Source organism: Anopheles funestus, chromosome 2RL (genome assembly GCF_943734845.2).
Source record: "Anopheles funestus chromosome 2RL, idAnoFuneDA-416_04, whole genome shotgun sequence".
NCBI classification, from domain to species: Eukaryota; Metazoa; Arthropoda; class Insecta; order Diptera; family Culicidae; genus Anopheles; species Anopheles funestus.
In genome coordinates, this window is record NC_064598.1 from 82106446 (window position 1) to 82129708 (window position 23263).

Genomic DNA, 23263 nt, shown 5'->3' on the forward strand with positions numbered 1-23263 from the left:
GGTTTGTTGTTTTGTCTTGCCGTTTTTGCGAGTAGTGCCGGTGTTGTCCCAAATTGCGTAAAACGATTTCGATAGTTTTTCCCCGTTACCGAAATCGTCTCCAGCCTGCAAGATGACGATCAGCAATTTGATACGATCGCGCTGTACACTAGCTGCCGCGAAATCATTCCTAGAGGTAACAATTTCCACCCCCCTACAGGGTGGAGTTCCGTTAGTAAAGATTATATAATTTACCATGTTTCCATTTCACCGTGCGGTCACCGGAATTAGAACGTAAAATCGTTCTCCAGTCATGCAACGGTCGCGGAACACATACAGCTGGAAAGGATTCGCAATATTGGCATCTCGGCACATATTGACAGTGGCAAAACGACACTAACCGAGCGCATCCTGTTCTACACCGGACGCATTAAGGAAATGCATGAGGTGAAGGGCAAGGATAATGTTGGCGCAACGATGGACTCGATGGAGCTGGAACGGCAGCGCGGCATTACGATTCAATCGGCCGCTACGTACACGCTCTGGAAGGAGCACAATATCAACATTATCGATACGCCCGGCCATGTCGATTTTACCGTGGAGGTAGAACGTGCGCTGCGTGTTCTGGACGGGGCTGTGCTGGTGCTGTGCAGTGTGGGTGGTGTCCAGAGTCAAACGCTCACGGTAAACCGACAGATGAAGCGTTATAATGTGCCGTGTCTTGCGTTCATCAACAAGCTCGATCGATCAGGTGCTAATCCGTACCGTGTGCTTGGACAGATGCGCTCCAAGCTGAACCACAACGCTGCGTTCGTACAGCTACCGATTGGGGTGGAAAGCAACTGCAAGGGTGTGATCGATTTGGTCAAGCAGCGGGCACTTTACTTCGAGGAACCGTTTGGGTTGAAAATACGCGAAGATGAAATACCGGCCGATATGCGTACGGAGTGTACCGAACGGCGACAGGAGCTGATCGAGCATCTGTCCAATGTGGACGAAAAGATCGGGGAACTGTTCCTGGAGGAGCGTGAAGCGACGGTAGAGGACATAATGGGTGCGATACGTCGATCCACGTTGAAGCGTGCCTTCACACCGGTGCTTGTTGGTACGGCACTCAAGAACAAAGGTGTCCAACCGCTGCTGGATGCCGTGCTGAATTATCTGCCCCATCCGGGCGAGGTGGAAAATGTGGCACTGATCGAGAAGAAAGATGAAGAGCCACAGAAGGTGCTGCTAAATCCGGCCCGCGATGGAAAGGATCCGTTCGTAGGGCTAGCTTTCAAGCTGGAAGCGGGCCGCTTCGGCCAGCTGACGTATCTGCGCTGCTATCAGGGCGTGCTGCGTAAAGGTGATAACATCTTCAACACCCGATCGGGCAAGAAGATACGGTTGGCACGCTTAGTCCGACTACACTCCAACCAAATGGAGGACGTAAACGAAGTGTACGCGGGAGACATTTTTGCCCTGTTCGGGGTCGATTGTGCATCGGGCGATACGTTCGTAACGAACCAGAAGCTGGAACTGTCGATGGAATCGATCTTCGTGCCCGATCCCGTCGTATCGATGGCGATCAAACCGAACAACTCGAAGGATCGTGACAATTTTGCGAAAGCGATCGCACGCTTCACGAAGGAAGATCCCACGTTCCACTTCGAGTACGATGCGGACGTGAAGGAAACGCTCGTGTCGGGTATGGGCGAGTTGCATCTCGAGATTTACGCCCAGCGTATGGAACGCGAGTACAACTGTCCCGTAACGCTCGGCAAACCAAAGGTAGCGTTCCGCGAGACGCTTATCGGACCGTGCGAGTTTGACTATCTGCACAAGAAGCAATCCGGTGGTCAAGGACAATATGCACGGGTGTCGGGAATTTTGGAACCGTTGCCACCCCACCAGAACACCGTGATCGAGTTTGTGGACGAAACGATGGGTACGAATGTACCGAAACAGTTCATCCCAGGCATTGAGAAAGGTTTCCGCCAGATGGCTGAAAAGGGTTTGCTCTCCGGACACAAGCTGTCCGGTATCAAGTTCCGGCTGCAGGACGGTGCACATCATATCGTCGATTCGAGCGAGCTGGCATTCATGTTAGCAGCCCAGGGTGCGATCAAGAGTGTGTTCGAAAATGGCAGCTGGCAGATACTGGAACCGATCATGATGGTAGAGGTAACGGCACCGGAAGAGTTCCAGGGTACGGTGATTGGGCAGCTGAACAAACGCCACGGTATCATTACGGGTACGGAAGGTGCCGAAGGATGGTTTACGGTGTACGCTGAAGTGCCCCTGAACGATATGTTCGGATATGCTGGAGAGTTACGCTCAAGCACACAGGGCAAGGGAGAGTTTAGTATGGAGTACAGCCGCTATTCACCTTGCATGCCGGAAGCGCAGGAAAAGCTGGTCCACGAGTACCAAGTGGCGCAAGGCTTGGTGCTCGACAAGAAGCAGAAGAAAAAGAACTAACTTCATACAGAGAGAGAATGGGGCGATAATTAATTTGTAAATAATTCGATTAAATTAAGTTTAATTCCTTAATTAGGTCTATTATTCGGTACACGTTACGACACGGGCGCATGAAGAGGGGAAAATAAATCCTTTTTGCCAAAAAGGAAGGAAAAGCTCTAATAACCTTAATAGAAATGTTGCGATTTATTATCAGTGTAATATATTGTTTAATCCAGTGGAATTATTTTTTACGTAGTTTGTAATTTGTCCTACAACGTGGGGGGAGTTAAAAAAGCGGGTGTGTTGCCGTGAGAAAAAAAAGGTTCCAACATGTCCAACATTTTCTCGCAACAGATTCTTATGTACTAGAAAAAAATGCTAATCCATTCACAATGCGGATTGATTGACTGCTTTTCGGTTCTCTCGCTCTCTGTCTCTCCCTCTCTTATTTCTCTCTAGTCTTTTTTTTTGGGGTATAAATGTTTTGTTCAAAAAGTTCATCCTTCCAATAAGGGGGGTATATTTTGGGTAAATTCACCTAGTCGACATTATCCTATGAAAGGGAGCTGATTCTGTGGCAGGAACAATCGATACACTCTCTCTTTCTCTCCCTCTCTCTCTCTCTACAGACTTCACACATTCCTGATTCAAATATTCTACTCGATCTGTAAAGGATCGCTGGGCCACCACGTTACACCACGTTACCGTAACGCTTCCATTGCACTAAGTTCGCTCCTACCAAACACAACTACTGTACTAAACCGTGATAAAACGTCCATCCTGTGTTTACACCTGCGTTTCGGAAGCGCTGTTGCTTCCGCGGCTCATCGCAGGACTGTCGGTGCCAACGATTTTGCTTCCGGCACTGCTGCTATTGCTATTGGCACGACCGTTACTGCTGCCGGTGCGGGAATTCATCCAAAACTCTCGCTTCATTTTCTGCAATAATTGATCGGATCGATTGGTTTGGCTAACTTTAGTACACGTGCCGCATTTTAAACATAACGCACGTAACGAGGCTCTAGGCGTAACGAGCAACTATTGAGTGATTGTATGAATGATTTCATAAAGACGCCACAGTAACGAATGCGGGGGGGGGGGGGGGGGGGGGCACATATTCGAACTTCTATAAGCATATTTTATTAAGTTGAATGAAGAATCTACCATAAAGCTAGCACGGAAAATGTTGCTATTTTAAGTGTTATTTTCTATTTCAAATTCATTTAACATTTTTTAGGCAAAAAAGCACATACGAACGGTTTCAACTACGGTGGGATATTGCAAAATTGTTTTATAACGATAAGAACGCGCACGAAAACAAAAAAACACACACTAAAAAGTATATGCGATCTCTAGTATGGGCATGCCTTAATGTGATCGTATAAAAAAGGTGCATAACATATTTCTATACTAAGCTGGTAAAGCTATCGTTCAAATTAATCTAGCCATTCAATTTAATATTGTATTTTTTAATAAGTAATTCAATCTATTTGTTTAGAACACCGTTCCACTGTAATTACCTAGAGAGAACAGAAATGCATTCGAAAGCTTGGCACAAATTAGCCTTGGCGATGTTAAAAATGCAACATTCCTATGCAAGTCAAACCAAACATTCACTAAACCATCCACAGGATGCATTTACACAAAAGACGTACATTGCCGCACAATGAGGAAAGCCCCGATATCGTGGACACGATTTTACGAGGAAGAAATCCCATGCCACTACATCATGGCAGATTTCTGCGTGTGTGTATGCGTGCGTGTATAAGTGAAATTGTGACGGATCTGTAGTATATGGATTAGTATCTTATGGGGTTATATAGTAGCTTTCACTCATGATACTTATGGGCGGTAATGGAAAAGGTTGGAAAAATGGTGTAATGATGATCGTTTCTTTTTTGTTTGTTTAAACATTAGTACCGAACGCACACGCACAACATAACAGAGAGAGTGAGAGACGCACATACACGCACACACATATATAATTATATATGTACACATAAGAGTCAGCAAAACGTGCGTGGAGTGTGGAAAATTTTAGACCTGTGTCTTCTTCTGCTGACTTAATTGACGACCTGTCTCATCAGCAACCTCGTCTTCCTCACGCATGGTGGACAGTCTTTTCTCCGTTTCACTCGATTTTGATCTGCAAGTCCAGAGAGGAAATAATTAGAACAAGCTTAAAATGTTCGCTTTATCTGTAGTGTAAGCTTTTAGTACTTACAGCTGTTGCAAATGTTTCTGTGTCGCCGCCGGTGTTTGTTTTTTCGTGAAGAGCACATTACAATTGTTCACCTGCTTCCAGATGGTGGTACGATTTACTTCCTCCGATATGTTTATCTTGCCCTTCTCGTTCACGGTACCATTCTCCAGCGGCAGCTGCAGATTGTCGGCCGAATGCTGTCCAGAGTCCTAAGATTTCAACGAAACGATGTTCAGTTCGGTATCGATACGGGTGTTGCCTCGGATGTAGGATGTGTGCTTTAAGTGTTTGTATTAGACTTAAGGGAGAAGGTTTGAGCGTTGCCCTTTTTGGCACACGGGAGTTTGTTAAACTTGGCTCCCAAATTAGGTGACGGTCAGTGTAAAGATTTCGTCACGTTGATACAATCCCATGCAAAAGGAGTAGCTTTCGTCAAAGCTTTTGGCAGAAAAAGAAATGAAATATTTCGTGTTAGGGAAGGCAGTACACTAATCCGCATGCAAAATGGAGTAAGTAATTGTACATAAAAGCGGACATTTTTGTTTTGTCATGTTTAGTGGTTAGTAACGATGATCTGTGTTCGCTGTGCAGTTAGTAGAGTACGGTTTTCCTGTCGGAAGGAGAAGAAATAAACGATGTGAATATAAAGCAAAAATTAAACGCAAAAACACGGTAGAACTTAGTGTTTAGTACTGTACTTGTGAGTGTGTTTGTGTATGGGGTAAAACGCTGTGTAAATAAAACATCTACCATGTTCTCACACACACAGTCTCAACACAACGGGATCACCTGTTTCGAACTTAGCTTTTGATGCTACTAAACATCGAAAGCGTATCGGTATTGTCTTATTAGTACTTTCGGATTTGTTGAGATTTAGGTGGTGAACGGATCAGCAGCTAAAATAATAGATAGTACACACGAATATGAGGTTCATCGAAACATTACTCACAGATGTGTCTTAGTATCCACACAAATATGTACTATTAGTACTTATTACCGATTAGACTCCGCGGTATGATCAACTTTACGACCATAAACGGTCAAAATGGAATTAAATAACCGTTAAATAATTCTCTAGATGTACTAAGCTTTAGTCTTCGTTTTTAGTACAACTATTAGTACAAAAACCATTGCTGTTATAATTCGCTCCACCGGTTGGAACTGGTACACTTAAACGCCATTAGTTTGTTGTTTGTGACATGATTTATAATGAAAATTAATTTAACCAGCTTTAGATAAGTACTTAGTAAATTGAGAAAATGTAAAACAAATTTACAAAAACAATCAGCGATATTATTTTAAAGCCTGTAACCATTTAGACATGAAATGGAATTTATGCATCCTGAGACACGATAACCAAAGTTCAATCGTTGACCGTGACTGTTCTTAAGATCTGATTTTCTTGGGATGACATCCCATACACTAATCAACGGTAATCAAAAAAAGGGACATTACACTTACATATCAATCATTTTTAAACCGAATTTTCACATTCGTGTGTACCATTTATCGCTTAAACAACTGTATGTGTGATGATAAAGTTTGTAAAACATAATTTACAGAAGGGATGTGTTATACTAAATGATGAAAATGTAACATTTTGTGGGCGGGAATTTTATTAATCTTTTGTCCATTTATACTACTTTACATTACAACGGAAACGAAAGCAAAAATTAACACTAAAAACTATACGATTCGAAGGGTTTCGAATAGGCTTACAATTGTGAACTAGCTAGCTGCAGTAACGACTTAAATCAAAACCATTAAAGGTGCATTAGCTAAGGATCCTATCTGTGTGTACGTTTGTGGTTGGTTGGTGTACTGTTTTGTCTGTTACTGTTTGTAAATGTTTAGAACAAAAGTTTAACGTATTGTGAAGTATCCATTATACGTTATGTAGATCGTAAATAATGGTAGTAATACGCATAAAGCATAAGCACTCGTGCAAAACAATTGAATAGATTCGTCACGGTAACGTAACAGGCAGAACGACAAAACCAATCTTAACTTTACTGGTGCATCGAACAATCGAATGGGTAAAAGGTGCAAAAGTACTATAAATACTAAATATAAACAGGTAATAAAATAAGCTAATGGAATGTAACTTTCTACAGTGCCGCAGAAACAGCACAAACAGAAATTGCACAAAAGAGGAGATAAAATACTAGCAGTAGCGATAACAGTTACGGCGATAACAGGCGTTACAGTTTGCTAGCGAAAGGGCTTATCTAAATTGGGGACATTTGACGGAACTTTACATGGAATCGAGCAAAATAATGGGACCATTTCAAGTTAACAAAAGGGACACAAGCTCATTAGCTGAGGGCGTTAGTGCTGTTGGATTTGTTTGTCTGTTCGGTCACTTTGGTAACGCTGATCGTGGTAACGGGTTGCTGTAACGGCTTTTTACCGACGCAACACCCGATCAGCCGTTTGTAAATTCCCACCTCGCCGTCCTCGAGCTGATGAAGATCGTCCGCCCGGGCACGTTTCGTCATCTCCGGCATAATGTCATCCAGGATCTTCAGTTCGCGCTTGGTAAAGAAGTAGTCCAGCGATTTCCGCACCCCGATCATTACCACCAACATCAGTGGGAAGAGAATGGAAGTGATGGAGAACGATTTAATTAACCACAGCACGGCAAAGCAGGCCAGCTGTATGATGGTGAACAGATGGACGCGCCGAATGGGAACCTGAAGAAATAACGAAACAAGAACAGAAATAAAACCTCGTTCGTAAGATCATCTCATCAGTACGTGATGCAAGCGGAAGTCGTTGAACGATAGTGAACCTGTCGCAAGAACATATAGTCCGGTTGATACTTGGCAGGCATCAGCATGATCAGCAAGCGATCGAAGAACTGCAGTCCCTTGAGGGCGGAAACACCCATGTACAGAAATACGCCGTACAGTACCGGCATCGGAATGTGAGATAGTAACGGTGTCAACAGCACGGAACACCCGATCATCAGAAAGATCAGTATGTGGGTAACGCGCTGCTCACGTACACCGATAAACTGTGGCTTCTCGCCCGGAGCAGCCGTTTCGGATTCTTTCTTCAGGGAATTGACATGATTAATACTGAGCACGGTGGCAGCAACGAACCTGTTGTTGGGGACGTAAGAAGGAAATAGAAGTGCACAAATGTTAAATGTTGCTTACGAACGATCTTTCAACAGCGCACTAACCAAGGTAGACCCATGATGGTGCAGATCTGTATCAAGCAGGACAGCACGAACAGATCCAGGTGGTAGCCACAACCCTTGGTAAGTTTGTGTTCCTTCCTATTGATTATCACAGCCGTTATTTGTTGATCCATGAATATCAGTATGGTACCGAGCAGGGCGGGCAGGATCGCGAGTGCCGCCGACCAGCCCGGATTGTTCTCGTGGAATGGCATAATGATCCAGCCCCGGTCCGGGATCGTGCGCTTAAACTCGCTCGGCACATCCAGCTTCGGTGTCGCGATGTGGGTGAAGAAATCGAGCAGCGTCATCGAGAAGATTGCAATCGTGACCGAGAAATCGCTAATGAATTGACGCACGACCGACGGGAAGAACAGAGCATTCTTGAAGTCCTTCAGGATCACCGATATGATGTACGTGCCGAGAAATAGTACGATCGACATAAGGAAGACATCCGACACAAACTCGGGTTTGTTACAGTCGGTTCCGGTTAGCGTTCCGTTGAAGCTCTGGAAGGATTTAATGTTTGGTCAAAAAGTTTAGAACTCCATTTTCCCCACAGGTCTTCAGACGCATTTACCTTGCACGTGCGTAGATCATACTGTGACCACTGATGGATTGTGTCCGCAGTGAGCTCCTGTCCTACCGGTGGTAGACACGAGCAATCAAACTTCGCACCAGCCGTATTGATTGGATACTCCTGCCCAATGTGGAACACATTCTCGATCGCCTTGTAGATGAAGATGACGGCGATCAGGCAGGCAAAGTTTTCCTCGGTAAATCGCGTAATGTAGCAAACGAGTGCACTCGCATCGACCGCCACCAGCAGGAAGAGAATGATCGTGATCCAGGTACCGATCCAGAAGCGGAACGTTAGATAATCCCAGCCCACCTTCATGCAGAACTCGTACACGATCGTTTCAAACACCAGCACCGGTCCGGTCGAACCGAGTATGGTGAGCGGTTGGCCGGAAAAGAACCCATACCCGATGCCGCACACAAAACCCGATACGAGCGATTCCATCGCAGCGATATTATTACCGGTGGCCGTCCCCAACAAACCACCGAACGTGATGATCGGCGAGAGACAAGCGAAGTAGAGGAAAATCCACGACGCTACACACTGCATCGATAGCCCGTCCTTAAAGTCGGACAGATAGAACGGTGCCTTCCGCTTCAGATCGTTGATAAGCCCACCAAATAGACGGCCCGTACGGGAGAGACCCGCTTCTTCGCGCTGTCGCTGCTCCTCGAGCTCCTCGTCGATTTCTTCCTTGGGGTTCTTCTCCGGCGGTCGTTTGCGGACTTCCTGCGAAGGTATCGCCGCCGGTGGTTCTATCCGAATGGATGGATCCCATTCCCCCGGTGGCAACACGGTAACTGCGTCCAGAAATTCGTCAATACCGGCAAGCAGATGTTCGCGCTTTTTCGCACGGTAGGCAACTTCGTGGAAAATCTCGTCCGACATTAGCGTTGCCATTGCGCGCCCAATCTCGTGGAAACTTCCATGGCTACCCGGTGGTCCGAGCAGGATAAAGATGAACCTGTGTTGTATTGAGCGTTATAATTAAAGACGTAAGACCCGTGTCGATGAGTGTCTTCGAGCGATTATTACCTGGTCGGTACCGGTACCTCCGTCAGATCGCCCATTACCGAGGCGCTGTTAAGCCGCAGAAAGGCCGATAGCGTCTTGTCCAGGAAGTCAACCTCTCCGACAAGAATATTGCTTGCCTCGGCACCGGGTGGTATTTTGCGCATGAAGTGTGTGTTCGTTTTATGCTCGCCGTTCTGCAACTCGCCCGAGCTGGTATTGCGCGGCATCGATACATTGCTCGGGCTTTGCGTCATATGTTCTCCTGCGATTATTGTGTAGGAAGAGCAAAAGCGTTAGGAATTTCTGTTTGTGTCTTGTTGCGCAAAACGAGTGACAGACGAGTCCTCGACGTGTGCTGTGTACGTAACAGGTGTCATTGTTCCTGCTGTTTGTGAAAGCATATTTTGATGTTCTGTTTGTTGTAGAATTAAAGAGACTACATAATGGATAGTTACTACGGAAAGGAAACATTGGAGAAACATTACACAAAAATACACTAAAGGTGGGAGTTTCCAGTTAAGAAGGATGTTAAAGTTAAAAATGTTACATGCAGCATATACAGAGTTAGTGGATAAAATTAGATTTCTACAGCTTACTGATAAGGTTAGCAAACTCTAATTTACTAAAGCAATTCTACTGCTCTTTAAACTTTTTTAGTTGATACTGGTTGCCAGCTTTAAAGTTTCCAGCATTCCTTGAGCAGAATTCAAAGTCAACGCACGTACCATGTGCTATTTAGTTTGAACAACGATCGTTGAAATTTACTTAGCTGGAGTTGAAAAATTAAGACCGTTTACATCGGTAAAGTAGATCTCCCTAACCTACAGAAACCTGTAAGGATTTTACAGTAATTCCAGACAACACATTTTGTTCCGCTGGGAATCTCTACCAACTGACGATGCAAGAATTGGCCGGGCAAACCGGGAATGGGAAAATCTAGGTCAGAACAATTTAGTGCTAGAAATTGGAGAGTATTCCAATCGGATAGCTTTTGCAATGTATTTTCGTACCTCGAAGGTATTTGTATTGATTTGAGTTACCTATTGTGTTGGATGGTTTTTAACGCCGCTGGAGTGTTGTTGGATGGGGTAAAGACTTGGGAAAAAATGCAATATTTGCCACGTTTCGCAGCTGTTTGAGGATAGTGGTGTTATTTGTTATGTTTCTAGCAAATGAACGGTGGGAAACAGTGATAAAGGTGGATAACAAATTACTTTTCTCTATATAAACTTCGGTCAGGCATGTGTACATATGGCTCATGAAAAATTAAAAACTGACATAAAAAAAAATCTAAATTTCCTGCCAAAATTGTACTCCAGGAAAGGAACCAATTTGGGGCAGATGGTCGTGTTGAGCATACAGGAGCAATGGAGTCTAACAAACGGCTACGATCTATAACACTAAATGTGCACAAAGTGTGTTGCAATGTGTGGCTCGAATGTGCGTGTTTTTTTACGTGTGTTTGTGTGAATTTGTACTCTACAAAAACGTGCAACTTCTCTCCGCCGTCTACCAGTGGATAACATCCAATTTGGTTTGGAGAAGTTTGGAAAGACGGGGTACTACAGTGGGTGGGGGTGAGTAAGAGGGATTCATTTACCGGCGGCTTTTCCGGGTACGGTTAAGTGTTTGCCGCTGCCACTGTTGCCGTTGGTCGGTTTGCTGGATGCATTCAGGTTACTGCCATTGCTAGTAGCACTATTCGGTGGACTGTTAGTATTCGTTTGGTCTTCAACTGGAAGAAGGACGGGAGGGATATGGTGGTTTTGTTTTGTTTTGTTGGTTTTCGTTTCTCGTTTACATTCGGCGCAATAGTGTCGAGTACGTTTATGGTGCGCATTTAAGTTACCGGTGAGCATACATTGTAAAATGATACTAGTGGGAGCTGTGCTAATATGTACCAAACATCCAAAACGATGTGATGAGAAATGGATTTTGATGCATGTCAGTTTTGAGGGTTGATTTTTTTTTCTTTGTTTGAAGAAAATTGACAAAACCCATTTGTTGCAATGTTCCTCTCGATGAAAGTAAATATTGTCCAATTTTCTAGCAAAAAGCTTTCCTTTAAGCATGATTGAATTTTAGCTTTTTTTCCTCCCTCTCGAGAGGATTGACGGTGTTTGTGTGTGTCTGTGACTTGTGATTGATATTTATTTAGGTTAACATCTAAGTACCAATAAAATTCCGAGTAGGACGAATGGGCAAGCAATGAGGTCTTTATTGTTTACAAGCGTAGAAGAAAACTTTCCCATCATTAGTTTTTTTGTCTTCTTTTCTTTATGTGTCTGGCACTGAATGATAGCGAAATTGCGATTGTATGAAGGGTGATTTCAAGTGATCTAACATTACGAAATGAACACACACATACACACGCAAATACAGAGTATAATGCACAAGGTTTACACAGTTAGTGAATGTGAGACTTAAAATGAGAAGACTTAAGGCAACTGACAAAGCTCCTTATGGTCAAGTGAACGAATGCGAATGAAAAGCGTTATGAATGTGAATGTTGTTTGCAAAGTATGGTTGATAGTTGGGGAATGAACACATCGAGGTGAGGTGAAAATGAAACGCTGTGAACAAGGTACACAATAACGTTCCAACAGTCTAAAGTAACGCAATAGACGATCGATAATTTTGAAGCAGTGTCAGAACGGCTTTAACGCTAATAGTGTTTGCCGTACACAAGAAAGTAGCTGTGAAAATGCACACTCACACAACACACAGAGTGAGAGAGAGAGAGAAAGTCAAGATATGTGACAATCAATGAAATGAATGTAACGAAATGTTGCTAAAGTCCAATGCTAGAAGACAGGATGAGCTAGAGAATGTGAAACACCAATGTAAAGATAATTGGAGAGTGTTTCGAGTGTGAAAGAACGGAAACAAAAATAGATAAAGCACTAGAAAATGCTTTCAAGAACGTCAGGATACACGCAGAAATGGAGAGAATGGAACAAGAGAGAAGAAGAAAGAAAAAAACAACCAAATGGAGAAAAAAAAACACAGGAATAGAAAGCTATTTTTGAAAACAAAACCTCTTCCAGCGGTCGTTGAAGCGGCGGAACATGAAGCACCGGCATGGAACCAGGTAGTTACTCCAACGGTAGATCCAGCGTTGCTTCCACCACCTGATGGACCACTGCCACTTGCACCGCCACCACCACCACAGTGGGAAGCCGTCGGCGAAATGTCGTCTACAGCGAGGTATTGCGTTGCGAGGTATCGGAAAGCGAAGGGTAAAAAGGGATGGCAATATTTATTTACTATGACCTCCCGAAAACGGGCATCCAACGGTGAACTGTTGCAATATTTACGGAAATAAGACACGACTCTTGTGTACACGCCATGAACACAAAAAAAAAATGAAAGAGTAAGCAACACAAAAAAAAACATCATGAAAGGTATCATCCATAAGCACGAGCCGTAGCCAGTAGATTTTGCATGGCACAGTATCAGGTGTCGTGAGATGTTCCCTTTTATTCACTAATCATCACTACCCATGCTAGTGAGTTGGCGTAAAGTGTGAGAGTCTCGACCCGAACGTCTCGAGACACGGTGCTCATTAAAATGGTGTCAAATTCATCACGCAAACATTAAGAGAAAAAAATATGCGAGACTAGCAACCACCCTGGTCAATAGGGTTTCGTGAACTAGCCTGCTTTAAACTGTACCTTTAACGGTGCACGTGTGACCTTTTTCCCCTCAAATGGAGACGCACGGTGTTTTGTAAGGAAGCGGTGTACCGCTGTAAACAAATTCGACGATAAAACATTTTCGCGTTAATATAACCTTTCAACGTGCAAATTAATGATCAATTTGTAGCAAAAACAAAATGTGTGAAGTAATCAATTTACCTCTGAAGATAATTAACATCTTAATGCGAACGTGTTATCATGAACTTGACACTTTTTTGGGCAAAAGATCACACGCACCGCTGTACGAAAATTGTTCAAAGCGGATGCTTTTTTCTTGCTGTAATACGATCTTCACCTCAAATTAAAGATCAATTTGCAACAACGTGCTGTATTAATTTACATCTGAAGCTAATTAACGTCTTAATTTGAACGTGTTAGTATTAAAACGTTATCTTCGGACACATGTTGAATATTGAAGCGTATCACATTGAAGCAGATCATTCGATGAGTATTTCCATCACCGTCAACAATACACTAATATTACATTATAACGAGCTGTTTACATGGTTACATTTGAGCATTTACAGGCAATTAATGTCGGGATACTTATCCTTTACATATATTTATACACAATCACAACTGTACAAACGTCTAGCAAAAACTCTGGTCAAAGAATCACCAGAGTACGCGAGCCTTTTTGGAGAGGAAGTTCTCATCTAGCCATCACCATCGTCACTACCATCACCAGGATAATGAGGGAAGTAGGAAAAACAGAACTCGATGCTTTGTTTTTTTTTGGTTACCGGACGAACCGGGTACGGGTCATACATACGGGTCAGATTAATCGTGAATGGTGTGAAGTTTGGTTTTTTGTTTGTTTTTTGGGTACCTGTTGGCAGTGCTAGATAGTGACCCCGTTGGTCTTTGCTGCCGTACAGCAGGGCCGTTTGGGGCGATACCGATGCCAGGGCGGATTCGCCATCTTCGTGCATGCCCGTGGGTGCCGACGAAACGACGTGCATTGGGATTGAGTTGGCCGAGGAGCTGGTGGATGAGCGTGGCATATCTAGAAAGGTGATTCGATCGAAGTGGTTGGTGTGTGAACGTTGATGCTCTGTGATTGATCTGTGATTGTTCCCTTCGGACGTGCACTACCAGGCTTCTTTCGCGAAACGTGTTAGCTCACGCTAAAACATTCCATTCTTTTCTTGTAAACCCGCTATGAATGATAATCCCAGCAAAAAAAAACGATCCCCCAAAGAAAAGCGACCCCCAGAAAAACACACACACTCTTAGGAAAAACCATACCCCGGTCGGGGTATCATCACTTTCCGTATGACACTTCTGAAAATCAGCTGCAAATCGTAAAGCATACTTACTCTTCGAAGACGAATGATTCTTGCCAATGTCGGCCAGTGAACGGATCAGCGGCAGTCGGCTTTTCTTGTTGCCGAACTCATGCTGATGCTTGTGCCGTTTGAGCAGTGCATCGATCACCTTGTCCCGTGCCTCAACCGGCAGTGTGCCCGAGTTGACCATGTTCTCGCACACCAGTTCCGCGATCTGTTCCAGGCTGATGGCTTCCATGTCCAGCATGACGGTACCGTTCAGCAGCAGACTGCGCAGTTCGAACAGCGAATGAAGCGAAAGGGTGGCCACGTGCGGTTTGGACCACCGGTTACCACCCTCCTCGACGTCCTCCTCGAACTTGACCCAGCGTGCCGTTTCCTTCCAGGCCATCTCGTCACCCTCCTTGACCAGCTCCTCCATTTCGGAGAACAGTGGATGTGACTCATGTTGGGCACCGTCACCTTCACCGCCGACTTCACCGCCCAAGATGAACTGTACTCTTTGTGCAGGTGGCGTAACTATTGGACCGTAGTGAAGGAACGCAAAAAAAAAACAACAAATCAATTAGACCGTTCGGTGGCAGATGTAACGTGATAGTAAAGCATGCGTCCCCAAGCCTAACACCCAAAACCGGAAAACACACAAACAAAAAAAGAAAACGGAAATTCGTCTAGACATGGTTTATATCATATTGCGTTATCATAGTGTAGCATTTGATGGAAGTGATTCAAACGATAGCGCATAGCGGATGTAACGAGGGCTCGTTTGGTTTCGCACTAGGCTTTGTTGCATTGCGTGCCGGCATAATGAATGTCAAGCTGGCTAAATAAATTATGCTCTGCTTGTGGCTGACTCCCGGTGGGGGATCGATCGGACGGTTTGGGCTGCTGTATTAGGCCTAGTGATTGTCGGTGTAATCTTTTCAATTAGTTTGTGCGTTTATATCATTGAGTGTATAATCATATGAAGCGATAACTATAAGCAAGGCATGGGAATTAAATGAAGAACTGAGCATTATTGAAAGGTGCGCATTGAAGATCAGAATGAGTGTGTTTTTGTGATAAATAAATTAACAATCAAGGCATTGAAATATTTTTCCTCTTAGTAACTCTAACTATTTTGTCATTCTGAGAGACATTTTTGTAACGAAGCATGTTTGAAGTACTGACGGGATCGAATCCCCTTGTGGAGTTTTGAGAGCTCCGATACATGAATGCACAGATTTTAATCTTTTTATATCTTTAGTTTTTACAATTTTGACTGTGGTTGAAATCCTGTGTTTGTGGGTAGTTATTATAGTAAACTATGGCAGAACAACTCTTGGAAATGAGAAATTGAGAGAATAGCAAAATATTGAAGATATTTTTGGAAATGAATGATCATCGCAAAATAGGAGCATTCGGAATGTTAGGAGTTACAGGTCAATTCGGAAAAGTTCGGAACAACGGGACAATTCCGATTCTACGGAGTCTGGATGATCCTCTTTTTAGTGACAAAGTTGAAATGGAGATATCAATCGAATCCTCATCACTAGTTTAAACATACAAATGAAAAGGTTTAAATGATTTTTCGTAAGCAAATAATTGCAAAATTAAACTTAAGTTTTAAAATGATTTAGCATTCTTACTGGATAACTATATTTTAAACAAACACTCTTTGATATAAGCATGCATAATTAAAAAATATAAACAGTACAAAACAAATGCCATTTATGTATCTATCTTACAAGATTCGCCATCATCAACGATGCTGATTCTTCGTTGTGTGACGATGTGAGGTTTCGCAACGACTAAACAGAGCAGTAAACAGATAGTCGACGAGAAGGCACAACGGTACACGAAAGGAAAGAGTACAGGTTAAAGATTAAAGGATGAACTGCATTACGCATTTGAAAAAACATTTTCTACACGTTGAAGCCTTTTGCTACCTTCAAATCGTACAATTTTTTAGCAATATACACATGTCCAATTATGATTTTATTTTTAACCAATGTTTAGTAAATTGAAGAAAGAAAAATGCGAAAAATAAGTGGTTGTAAATTGTTTCTTACCAGGCCGTTCTGCTTCCGATCCGGCACCGCCTTTGTCACCATTTTCCCGGCTCGTCGGATGATGCTTGTGTCGACGGCGCTGGGAATGCCGACGGGATGAGCCCGGAATGTGGACGCCAACGAAAACGGTGTGCGCTCGGTGACCTGAAAAAAGGTAAGCAATCGACGAAGCGTTAATTTCGAGCAGCTTCCACTCTACACATGTCGTGTAGGAAGGCTGAGCAAGTCAGCACTTTCCCCTCCCCGCGGGTACCACGACAGCTGAGGATGTCGATCAATTAACAAAGCTTCAGGCTTTATTTGCATTAAGCGCTCAATACGTAGCTGCAAGGAAAGCTAGTCTGGCAAGCCAAAACGGCCATAAATGTAAAACAGATTTGCATTAGACAAGTGTCCGTGGATTAAATGAAACAATTTCCAACTACCCGCACGTGCATGGTGTCGTATCAGCGACGTTGTTGACAAAGCTCGTTCACTGCACGTTATCAACGCTGTCACAACGCATCAGAAGCTTTCGATGAATTTAATATTAACAATTTACACCGCACTTATGATAGGAACGGGAAACGCAACAGCTGTGTTTAGGCCACTGGTTGTTTGGTAATCGATTTGCCTCTTGGGATAGTAGAGAGTACAGGCAGCAAAAATAAACACACGCGTAATGTACCAACAAAGTGCAAGGGACGTATCGATCAACAGGACCACCCGCAACTCGAGTGTTATTATTGTAGTAAAAACAATAAATTAATGCAACACATGTTTTTTGCTGTTGTTGATTATTCATCCACGAGTTGGAATTTCCCGGTACATGAAGCAATTTGCGAAATAAAAAAACCTTATTTTTATAATAGACTAGCTTACCCGGCAAACCTAGTTTTGCCCTTAAACATGCGTTTTGTAATTAAAGCAAACATTTTGAGCGTTCAATCTTGATTCGTGTGGTATTATTAGAGTGGCGATTAGAGAATATCGTTGATCAATTGAAAATTCTTAAATTATTGCCATTCTTAATCCAAATGATATTCCCGATCAAAGCAATTTTTCTTCTTTTGTGGCTCTTCTTCTTCTTTTATGCTACTTCAGAAGGCATTTCAGGCTTTCTTTGCCGATTGGGATTTAACATAATACCATGTCCTTCCGTGTAAGGCGCCGGTTCCAAATGTACCACAGAGCCGCAAATCACTAAACAGCATTTTTTAATTATTCACACACTTGCTTTTTACTTATTTATCACTCACTTTATGCTTTAATGAATAAAATTGCACAAATAAATCGTCATGTATACCTATGTACTTTGATTGATTTATTCGTTAGAACTTTCAGTAGTTTTCAACATTATTCGTGTTGGAAAAGTGGCTATGCCTACTTGATAACTCCCGTAGGAAAAACAGAAAAGAACTCATAATATTGGCCAGAGGCCACCTAGCGAAACGAACTATAGCGCTAAACCTATTCTCATACCTAACGAACGTTCAGCGAAAATTTCATACAAATCGGTTCAGCCGTTTAAGAGGAGTTTGCACACTAACACCGCGACACGAGAATTTTATATATATAGATTATTATTGTTAACTGTTTGATTATTTTTTAATAGGATTTTTGTGCTTTGAAAAATTCACACCTACCTTCAAAGTCCTGATCGGCGGTAAAAGTCCGATTTTTTAACCTCGGATCTATTGGAGCTTCCTCGTCTACTACTGCGTGATCCATCATCCAGGGTCTGCAAAAATAAAAAAGGGGAGAGAAAAACAACACATTGAAACCGTTGAACTTTTGGGTGCAAAACACGTCCACTTGAAGGTGAAAAAAATCAGTTCGCAAAACATTGTATTAATCGGCAGGAAACATTAAAACACTATTAGATCATTTACTCCACGGCGTTGTGGAGGATAAAGCAACGAGCGCATCAACTCCAGCGGTGGAGGTCAATAGAACAATACGGAACGGCATAGTCACGGCTTATTTGGCACTAATTTCGTATCGTTAGGAACCTAGTTGGAACTATTATTAACGATAGACATACACTGCTTATTCACCAACAATTTTCTGGCACGTTTAACGAGGAGTCGTCCAACACCATGAAGTATAAAGCGAGCACTGTTTTGTTATTTTCATTTTCCGACTCGATTCTCAATCATGTTTGGATGACAAAAAAGTGGTGGGAAAAATGCAAAAAAAATAACTTGAACCGAAGTGTCTTTGATTTTCCCTACAGCATGTGTCAAAGGGGCACCATCCGGTATATGGGTGTCGCGATCTATCGGTATCGGTAAGCGTGGACAATCTGATAAGAACTGTTACTTCCGGTCATTGTGCCACCACCACTATCAGTTCGATGCGGTCATCTTTTACCGCCAAGTGGTAACATCCTCCTGGGCAGTTTAATGAAAGTGCAAAAACACCTCCCCATCACATATGCGGCACAGCATCCAGTGGCAAAACATATGTGGCAAAGTTTACTTTAAACACAGCCCCATTATAATGAAGTTGCCCGGAATGGAGAATGGAGAAATTCCATTAACTGCATAATTATATACAGCTTGTCTGTGAATGTGGTGCGTGTGTTTTTCCTACATATTGGACGTATCCTGTCATTAACACAATTATGCACCGGCCAGTGCGGTGTCTAACATTTCTAATTGAAGTCATTAGGCGGCTACTCAGCCGCTAACTGAGGTGAAAGTGTTATAACCCGAGGAGGAAAAAACTAGTTTTTAATGGTATTTTTTTTTCTCTACTTTAATCAGTAACGTGAAATACACACATAGGATAGAAATCTTAATGGACACTTTCAGGAAACGCTGCAACACGTGTCCCGGGTGCGACATGTAGTTAGCTCCGTATGCAAAGTAGCCAGCTTCACCTTGCTATTCGTGTGACACAACGGATACGGATAACGATCACGTGTGGTGGGAAAACACGAACACCTTCGCAACGAAAAGTTACCTGTTGGGACAATCATTTTCCATGACCTTCGCGATGAGATGAACACGCTGGCGCTGGGCTATGGGAAAATGTGAATCTGCTGATCGGAAGTATATCGTAAGGTCTCTACCGTTTCGCAACACGCTAAGGCTAGACGAAATTAGTTATTGATTTACATCGCACCAACAATAAATCAATGTGTGCGAAGTTGAGCTGAAGGGTAAGATTGATAGAATGCGAATTCCATATGAAACCGGAATTTGTCATGTATCAATTATTAAAATTCCACACTCCCTTTATCGGAGCTCATGAATATCGGTGAGAGCTTAAAATTTGTTTTCCATCTCAGATGTAAATGCGATTGTGGCCAGATCCATTGTTAAGTGGCTTTATTGCGTTGTAATGTCAGTAGTGCTTTATGGGTTTGTTTATTGAGAGCTATTTTAAAGCTCACTTATCCGATAAAATATAAATCATACACCAATGTACTGCATCAGATAGTTTCTGGGGGAATAATCTTACATCAGCAAGTCCACGGAGACACTCCGACAAACTATATTTGCTATTGCTCAAGTGCAGTAGTTCCGTATGTCTAGATCACTAAGACACTAAGCCACCGTAGGGCCACGCGTTCTGTGTTGCAGTGGTCAACCGTGCACCAGATAAAGTGCAACGATTCGCAGTTTGCAAAACGGTGTCAGAACGGGTCGTCAACTCGTCAGCTGCCCGCGAGTTAGCCTAGCTAATAGAGCCGGTAGATGCAATAAAGTTGTTTCTGAGTAAATGTTTATCCAGAGCAATTGTGAAGCAGCAGGAACGTTTACACTGGCCAACGATAAAAAGTCCGGGAGTTGTAAATCGGGCAAATAAACAAGGACTGTTGCGGGTGCTACACCTGGTGCTACCAAGTGGTCGCATTCACACCTAATCACAGTATGTTTTCGAGATTTCCCAGCAATTAAACAGGTGGTGTTGGGTGGGGGAAATAGTAAGTGATAAAAAATTAAATACATCCCAAACATTCGGTTCGGCTTCTGAGTGTTCAATAATAGTATGAGTACGTGGTTTTCTATTGCACGATTTACAACTGCCAATCAGTGGGCGGTCAGATTGGAGCTTTAAGATTAAAATTAAAGCGCCACCGTTGGGTTTACGCGCATCGAACTCTGTTTCCGAGCGTTGGAATGTGATCGATTAGAGTGTGCTGATAACGATCGTATCTGCTCCATCACAAAGGCATTAACGGGGCCGGTCTCTTTATGACGGGTCAATATAATCTCGCCTTAATCTGGACACGAGATTAATACGAGAAACGAGAATTCACGTATATGGTTCACGATTATAGGTTAGCTACCTTTCTTTAAGCTCCATAGAATCCATCTTCCTGTTTGGGAAAGGATGCTGGTAAGGATGCTAAAACCGCTACAACACACATCAACACACACAGGTAAACGCCGGAAGAGTTCCGGAGCTGTTAGCACTGCACCAGTTTGCTGAGGTGGCACTATGAGGGTACGATGATGTTACACGCAGCTCACTATCGAAGGAACTACCGTCACGGCAAGACTGACACAACTATGTGAACCCTCGAGAACGACCTGCACTCGCCGGTTCCCCGGACCCGGTTCGTTAAGCTTAAGTTGCTTTGGCAAGTGGCTACTGTCACACAACCATCCCACCCACCGTGGAGGGTTTGGGGAAATAGCACGCTAAACCTAGAGACAAAGACTGTAGTGGAACGAAGATCGCCGCCGGCGCGGGCAGTGATATTATATATCGCTTAAACACCATTTACATCACTATTGTGACGTTCTGCAAATGCCACGAGTATTCACACCACAACCACAGCTCTTATCACTGCAAAGCCATCGGTAACAGCGATCAACCACACCGTTCCGTTGGTGTGTTTGCGTTGTTCCGTTCCAGTGAAAGAAAGAATCGTAACTCACAGCGTCCCTTCACACAACGACACGGTACGGTGTAAGAAAGCGTACCGTCCCTGCCGCGTTCTGGCTGAGAACTACGGAGACTCCGACGAGTGGTGAGCAGGTCCAGAACGCGCAGCGTAAAGTCCGATGTGTGTGTCATCGGGTAGGGCATTGCGTGCGGCAGTTATCAGCAGTGCGGATGAGGAATCGCAATCCAACGATTAGGTGGTTTGGATGGTGTGTTTGATTAGAGAAGATGGGTCTAGTGGAGTGGTTAAGAATGTTTCTTCCGTATTAGCTACCCGCGATCGTCAGTGTGGTACGATTGAAGCATGCTGGAGAATGGTACCATTCGCTAGGTAAATATTGGAACAGACCTCCTAACACACCACAGATAGTGGGATAACGCAACAACAAAGCCTCACTACTGTACTCAGTGATGTACTTGAAACATAGCAACAAAAAGAGGCATTTGTGCGATTGTTCTCTTTGGGAATAGCCATCATTTGCTAGCACCGCTAATGATCGATCATTACCCACACACGTATTGTACCTTGTACCTCATCTGTGTATGCGTGTGGCGTTTATTGGAGTTGATCGTCCGCGAATTAAAAAATCTCACCAAGGTCTGGTGTGAGCCTCAAAATTCCAGTTCCAACAAGATTCATCCGGCGCAAGAAGGGGTTTCCCGCCTTTTGGAAGTTGTTTTCGTGTTTTGTATTAAACAAAAAAACAGGTTCCACCTTAATAGTTGAAATTATTTTACATCCACGATTTTGCAGACCCGATTCATTTCGGGTTGGAATTTACGTCAATCGATCGCGTATAGGTGATCGCGTTTGTGCATGGTAGCTTCGGCGCATAGTGGCGGACACCGAAAAGGTATGCCCATTTGTAAAACCAGTTATACCAAAGGTTTCCACCCTGTGGCAATATGTAAGTCAATGCCAATTTCTGGCGCCATGGTTTTGCTGTTGTCGTCGTGTATCGTAACGCTGGGTTTAAGATTTCATGCCGCAGAGTTCGATCAAACTGCTGTACAAAGACCGACTGTTGTTGTTGTACTACCTGAGATCTCCGGGATGTCAGACGAGGTACCAAGAAGTGTCCAGAAGTCGCTACTTCCGGTAGGCCTTGCTCTAGTTTAGCAACCGATTGCATCGGATGCCGGCTGGTTGAAAGTGGGTCACAGAAAAAAGCACTACTTTCATATGCACACCCGGCCTGAAAGGGAAGGGCTCTTGTTTGTGGATGCAGTCACACGTCTCGAGGGTGGTAAAATGTGAATGGGTATTACTTGAACCCGTAACCCAAAGCCGGATCTTGTCTCAGTGCGCATCGATCACAAATGATCATACCAACACAACACATCAGTACAATTCACGTACAGTACGCACTAAGAAATCTTTCCCAATGAGCAACTGTTGAAGCAGATTGTTTACACTTTGCCTCGATTATCTCGTCTTCCCCACGGATCGGACAATGAATCGAAGGGAAGAATGAAGCAAGTTTGGCGTAGTAGCGGTGGTGCATAATTTGTTGCTGTCAACGCGCGGCACCATCGTATTTGCATCTCTGCTTTAAATGAAATAGAGACGGAAGCGAAAGGAAATGAAATGCAAGAAGCACAAACATACGCGGGCGCCAGTGTGACTCTACTGATGTTGGGAAGGGAAAACGTATCGCGTCGCACATTTACGATGTTAGTGCACTTTTTGGTTTCTTGTTTTATTTCCGTCACTGGTGGCCATTTCTGTAGACGACGTGAGGTTCTAAGCGGTATGTTTTTTATTGGTTCACTGACCTACACATTCGTGCTGTTGAACTCTTGGTTCTTGGCACGAGGTTTCCGTTCGCATGAGTTCCAGACATTTTGCTTCAGTTCAGTGAAGATTCCATTTAAATGGAAAACATTTCCACCAGTGCATTGGTTTTGCAAATTGTTTTGCAAAAGCATTTGAAGCACT

At 43.5% G+C, this 23263-nt stretch overlaps 2 protein-coding genes across 9 annotated transcripts; one reads left to right on the forward strand and one right to left on the reverse strand.

The window, feature by feature from the left end:
- LOC125775030 (elongation factor G, mitochondrial) lies at positions 1-2665 on the forward strand. The gene is made up of 2 exons (XM_049445451.1): positions 1-175; positions 271-2665. The coding sequence occupies exons 1-2, from the start codon at positions 113-115 to the stop codon at positions 2440-2442; spliced, it is 2235 nt and encodes a 744-aa protein (XP_049301408.1). The 5' UTR covers positions 1-112; the 3' UTR covers positions 2443-2665.
- Positions 2605-23263, reverse strand: LOC125775028 (electrogenic sodium bicarbonate cotransporter 1). 8 transcript variants are annotated; one of them, XM_049445440.1, is made up of 15 exons: positions 23101-23260; positions 18069-18163; positions 16444-16587; positions 16120-16182; positions 14423-14911; positions 13933-14109; positions 11006-11140; positions 9427-9667; positions 8392-9355; positions 7815-8320; positions 7419-7731; positions 7075-7320; positions 4649-4836; positions 4468-4570; positions 2605-3363 (listed from the first exon to the last, which is right to left on the reverse strand). In XM_049445440.1, exons 1-15 carry the CDS (start codon positions 23166-23168, stop codon positions 3211-3213), a joined length of 3885 nt encoding a protein of 1294 aa, XP_049301397.1. In that variant the 5' UTR covers positions 23169-23260; the 3' UTR covers positions 2605-3210. The 8 variants fall into 8 exon arrangements, with proteins under 8 accessions (XP_049301397.1, XP_049301398.1, XP_049301401.1 ...); XM_049445443.1 differs by having other exon boundaries at positions 3286-3363; positions 4422-4570; positions 23101-23261; XM_049445441.1 differs by lacking the exon at positions 16120-16182 and having other exon boundaries at positions 23101-23259.